The following is a 6,000-nucleotide window of genomic DNA, read 5'->3' on the forward strand; positions in this document are numbered from 1 at the left end:
CACATCTATTTAACCCACTGGGACTGTGTATTTAAAGTTGCATACTATAACCAGCAGGACCTAATTGTTCTATTAAATATTTCCATATGATTGGGTTACATACTTTTCTGTGATTTTTTAAATGATCAAATACATATGGTTTGCTAATTGCTTTTTTATATGTTGATGTTACATTTACATAAACTGTATTCTTTAAACTAGTTTGTCTTGTCATCTATTTTTTCTGCCATACCGATATTTAATTTCTTTAGCGAGAGATATTTATATGAACGCAGTTTTTCTAATTTGTTACAATTAAATAAAAAATAGTTTAACTCTGTAAGAATTTGTAATGCAGTTACAGTAGTTAAGGTTCTATGAATGTAACAGGTAATTTCAGGTACTGTATGTATCTCTATCATTAGTAGGGATTTCATGATGTGACTGTATTTTCAGATAAATAGTCCTCACCGTCTAACTTATTTAACCTATGCAGTGGTCAAAGAGGATGTCGTCATGCAATTGCCCAGAGGATGCTATCACAATGGATAAAAGAAGACCCACAGATGTGTTTTTATATCCTGGGGAAAACTACTGTAGGTTTAATAATGAAATAAGATATTTTTGGTAGTATGTTAATTAGACGGGCAGATGAAGAATTGCCTGGGGAATCCTTTGATCGCAAGATAACAGATATCCCAAAGGAAAATTCTTCCTGAGATTCACTGTGAAATGTTGGATGGGATCTGCCGTAGAGGGTGCGTTCAAGCAAAGGACTTTTAAAAATTCCCACAAAGGAGGAGAAGCCAGTCTCGGCAAGACTCTTTATACAAAGACTATTAATGATACCTGGTAGTTCCATATAATTATATGATGTAACAATGATATGCTAATGTTTATATCAGGTTTGAAACTGTGAGGGTTATTTTTTAATTTTTACTCTTGTCTGTCATACAGGTTGGTACAAAGAGTAAAAGATGGTGCATTGCATCGTGTGATACCATGTAGCATCACGTTATGTAATGCGTCCCAATCATCCCAATCTGTAATACTGTTTGCTTGTAATGACCATTACCCTCCGTTTTGAGGGGGTTGGGTACAATATCCCAGCGGTGGCCTTACCAATGGTCACAATACCGGCAGCGCATTCTCAACCATCAAAATCCTGACACATTTTGGTAAGTATTCTAACCCCAAACCACCAATCCTGTAGCCTAACCCTAACCTACCCCTTCAGTGGCCTAACCCCAACCATCTGCTACTGCAGCTCAACCCTAACACACCCCCTAGTGCCAAAACTTAACCCTAAACTTAATTTTGTCAGGATTTGTTGGTATTTTGACATTCTGGATTCTGCTGCTGGTATTGTGACTGTTGAGATGGTCACCGCTGCGATCCTGACTACACCCGTTGATGACATTTTTGCTGTTCTTCGACTTAACTAATTTATTCACTGTATAAAGCTATGTACTGGAAAAGCAAGTGACCAGAGGTTCATGATTTCTGGAATGAATTGGTGAAGAAAACCCTACACATCTTAAATTGCCCTGTACTGTACGTGTACAGTTTACTCAACTATACTCAGTCCATTTTTCAGGTATTATAATACCAAAAACATTGATATTTATCTGACCAATAACAGTTTATTACCAACTTACTAACAATATTGTCAACTCTCTCCCTATTTGTCATACCACTTTGGGCTATTGTTTTACATTTTACAGAGACACAAAAGCACTTTAGACACTGTGGAGATCAGTCAGAGTTGAACGCAATAAACTCATTTTTCAACCTATTCAGGGTTAGAGGCAAATGCGACTGACTCTGATTTGGAAGCAAATTCGTCTCCCTCCCTATGCAAATAACAGGAGCATATATGTCAGGAATATAACTGTGAGTACAAAACATGCTCAAAAATACAGTACACAACTCATACACATTATAGTTAAGAGGCAAATATAAACTTTTAACTTTTTTAAACTCCATACTAATAAACATCAGGTCATCACCATCAGCTCGCACCTTGCACCGGAGGTTGAGTACTCGCAAGCCATGCCCTAAACAGGTGCATTTGCAATTTTTTTTGACAGCCATGTTGGGTTCATTTTAGGTTGATGCGCCCTTACAGCTTCCACACTTTCGTCAACCCTCATACCGGCCCCCATTTAATAGTGAATCACATATAAACTTGCCTGGAGGAAAAAAGATGCATATTGTGAATAGACAAACATGCACACTAAAAGAAAAAACAACAACATAAAAGGAGCAACTTGCGTCTATATCCAACTCTGAACATGTCTTGTATACTGTACCTCCTGAGACCAAAGGTTCGGCCAATTTGGCATCTTATACCTTGCATTCTATTTTCTATGTCACATTTACTTTTTAGGGATTTTTTAAGACATAGATAATTTAAAAGTGCAGAAAAATAACCATGTTTATTTGAAACCAATAAAGACTATTCAGAACAATATTCCCCACTTAGTAAGACAAACCTTTTATGCACGGCAGTTGATGATTGTAATAAGTGACACTGTATATGTCAGGGTTTGGCCTAGGATCGGCCGTTACTCACCGCTGTGTTGGCTTCCCCTGGTTCCTCGGGTGGTCAGACGCCAGGTGCAGTGCAGTGGCATTATTCTTAGTGACATGTGGACAGCCGTGTGTCACGCCGTGCCTTGATTACTGCGGTCACCGTGATGGATGCGGCAATGACAGTTCACATCACCTGACTGCCTTTTACCCAATGGTAGCATGGTGGTAGTCAGCTGACGCTGTCCACCTATGATCTGCTACCTTAATGTATAAAGCCTGCCTCCATACAGAAGGGAGTTGCCTGTGCAATGTTGTCTCTATCCAGTGCTAACTGCTGCTACCTCGTTCCAGGTTCCCTCTTCGTGATCTCCTTGTGTCTACAAGTATCTAACACCCTGTGCAACAGAGTATCATAACATGTAGCCTGTGTGCTGACAAATACCAACTCCTTGTGCTACAGTGTGTTCTATAAACATCTCGCCTGTGTGCAGATCCACTGCCACTTCTTGTGCAAAAGTGCATCCTATAACACCTCGCCTGTGTGCCCAACAACTGCTAACTCCTTGTGCAACAGTGCATACTAAACACCTCGGCTGTGTGCTCAGCAAGTATCTAGCCATTGTGCAACAGAGCGTACTTCCATCTTTTCTTGAGTACCTATCAAGTGCCATCTTGGTGCACAATTGTGTGTCTGGACACCACACTGTAGTGTATTACCTATGGCACCTCTTGGTGCAACTTTGCGTCAAAACCACCTTCATTGGGTATTATTACAAGTGCCAGCTCTCGGCACAATTGTGCGTCAAAAGACTTCTCCTGTGTACAAATTAAAGTCTACTTCCACAGAAGTAGTTCTCCAGGGCCACAGTAGTAAGATCTCTATTCCTGTGGGTACGAGACACCTGGCCAAAGGACTGCGACCTGCCAGCTGGGTGCAGCTAAGCCCATATCCCGCTCGGAGGGGTCACTGGTGAACATCTCCCGGCTGGTTAGACTCAGGTCTCGCCAATATCTAGTATTCGTGGATGAGGAGATCTTACTGTCACAGTGCGCTGGACACCAGCTACCAATTACCGGGCTGGCAGCACTGGAATCTCCGGCGGTGGGCAGCGGGCGGGGAGTCCCCAGTGCCTGCTGCCATGACATCTGCTCTGGGCCCCCCTCGCACTGTCTGGAAGTGCAGGCGGCCGCAGCTCTCCTAGGAGTGTGCGAGCCGACCTGCAAAGAATTTAAAGTGCAGGCATGACTAAAATGTTTGGCGTGAGATTTGAAATTCCTCTATAAGAGGGAGTCTCTGGCACTGGACAGCTGCCAGAGTATAGGCTCCATACCATACTCCAGCATTCCAGTACTTACCTGTTATCCTGATCTTGACCTTGGCTTGTTTGTGATTCCGATTTCGTCTGACCCCTTGTACTGCTCCTGATATCTGGTTCTGACCTTGGCTACTCCCTGTGACCCATTTACGTCTGTTCCCTGGTACCGTCTCATCTGTTTGTTATTGACCCGGCTTGTCGACTACGTTTATTCTTCTGCACTATATCCAGTACTCACCAGCACATGTATAGGGGAACCTAACCGTATGGCCGCGACCTGTGTCAGATGCAGCCAAGTCCATACCTTCTTGCGAGGGTCCCTGGTGAATACCGCTGGCACATTAGACTCTGTGCCTCAGGCATAGGTCTAGCCACTTCCCTAAATATGGGCCAAATCCACAATCCGTCTGAAAGTTGTGATACTTACATACAGGCCCCACACCCCTGGTTCCTTCCTCAGCCCAGGACCTCAGCTTTCATCCCCTCAGCCGGTCATGACAGTATATAAGGAGACCTTTAAGTCAGTCCTCTGTGGTTTATTACTCTGAAGAAGTAATTTGTATAATAGCAAAATGCATTAAAATATGACTCTTAGCTGATATATTGGATCTTTATGTCATGAATTCTCTGTGAAATCATAATTGATTAAAATGATCACAGCAACAGCACATCAAGCATTATCATACTGTGCAAGTACATATTATTTTACATTTTCCTCTACTTTTTGGTCTTGCATATTTATTGACATTTATTATCATTACAGGGATGTTAAATCCCTTTTTATGAAAGTATAATTTCTATGCACCACTGTGTTCCCTTTCAGATTTGCTGTGTTATAATTTATGCATAATATCTGCTTAATTCATTTGGGATAGCTGTTGTGTACTCAAGAAGCAGAGGAATTTATATATTATAGGGACGGTACATACAGTTTGGACAGAACATGTACTAGCTCAGTCTTGCATAAAGTCTAATTGTCACGCTCCAGGCTCTCTTGCTATCAGGATTGCGGCACTCACCTCGTTGGGTGCTCTGGCGCGGTCCCTCCGGCGGTGGTGTGGGTCCTTGGAGAGCGGCGCTGGGCACTGGGGGTCTCCATGGCTTGAGGGGGCCCATCTGGAGAATCTTGTGTGCTGGTGGAAACTGACATCGCTTCCGCGCTGGAGACTGCTGGATCCTGGTCACATGTCAGGTTGGAGCCAATCAGCTCACAGCTGTCCAGAGAATGCTGGCAGCCTATCATGCACTACCTGAGGGTACTAAAGGACTGTGAAGAGGTCCTTTGGTTGCCAGTGCAACGTCTATCACAGCGTAGCTGCGAGCTAGTTCCTGAGCTCCCTTATTCCGTAGTACCGCAGTTCCACTGTGTCCCTGGGTTTACCACCTCATACCGCAGCACCTCTCTGCTCTCTGTGTCCGTTTGCCGTCTGTACCTACCGTCTGCTGTGGACTGGCTGACCCCGGTCGCTGTGCTCTGTCTGCACCCCGGTAGCTGAGTTTGCTCCCTGTGCACCCATCACCTCATGAGTCACACTCCATTAAGACCGGCTGCCTTTCAGTTCCAGCAAGCAAGCCTCCATTCCACATCCGGCTCCACTCCGGGTCCAGAACCACGCCAAGCCGTGACACTAATATTGTGCATATTTTAACCAGATGTGCACTATATGGAATCACATAAAATATTGGGGTTTCCTCCGGGTACTCCGGTTTCCTCCCACACTCCAAAAATATACTGGTAGGTTAATCGGCTCCCAACACAAATTAACCCTAGTGTGTATGTGTGTGCGCATGTGATAGGGAATATAGAGTGTAAGCTCCACTGGGGCAGGGACTGATGTGAGTGGCCAAATATTCTCTGTAAAGCACTGCGGAATATGTGTGTGCTATATAAATAACTGGTAATAAATATATAAATATATATTGGATGTCCTGAGCCCAGTACTTGTACTTATTCCGAGATTTATGCAATACTGATATTTACGCAGACCCAGCGATTATTTGCCACTCTGTATGTTCTATTGCTGTGCTGCACACGAGCAGCGATTGTATTGCGATCATGTTAGCACAGAGGTTTCACTCGCAAAGTAACAGGTAGTCAGCGTTTGGGGGAGGTAACAGGGAGTGGCTAGGCAAACGCAGACGTGTCAGGACCATTTAAACTCCATTTCAT

General features: G+C 43.6%; 1 protein-coding gene across 1 annotated transcript in view; it reads right to left on the reverse strand.

The window, feature by feature from the left end:
• The window catches only part of LOC148516611 (uncharacterized), a 92,581-nt gene extending 87,508 nt beyond the window's left edge, over positions 1-5,073 (reverse strand). The window contains exon 1 of the mRNA XM_088479778.1: positions 4,850-5,073. Within this exon, the coding sequence (XP_088335904.1) occupies positions 4,850-5,073 (224 nt within the window). The remainder of the gene's footprint in view (positions 1-4,849) is intronic.
• Between the last annotated feature and the right edge of the window lie 927 nt (positions 5,074-6,000).

Source organism: Taudactylus pleione, unplaced genomic scaffold (assembly GCF_031769625.1).
Source record: "Taudactylus pleione unplaced genomic scaffold, aTauple2 ptg000245l, whole genome shotgun sequence".
Lineage (NCBI taxonomy): Eukaryota > Metazoa > Chordata > Amphibia > Anura > Myobatrachidae > Taudactylus > Taudactylus pleione.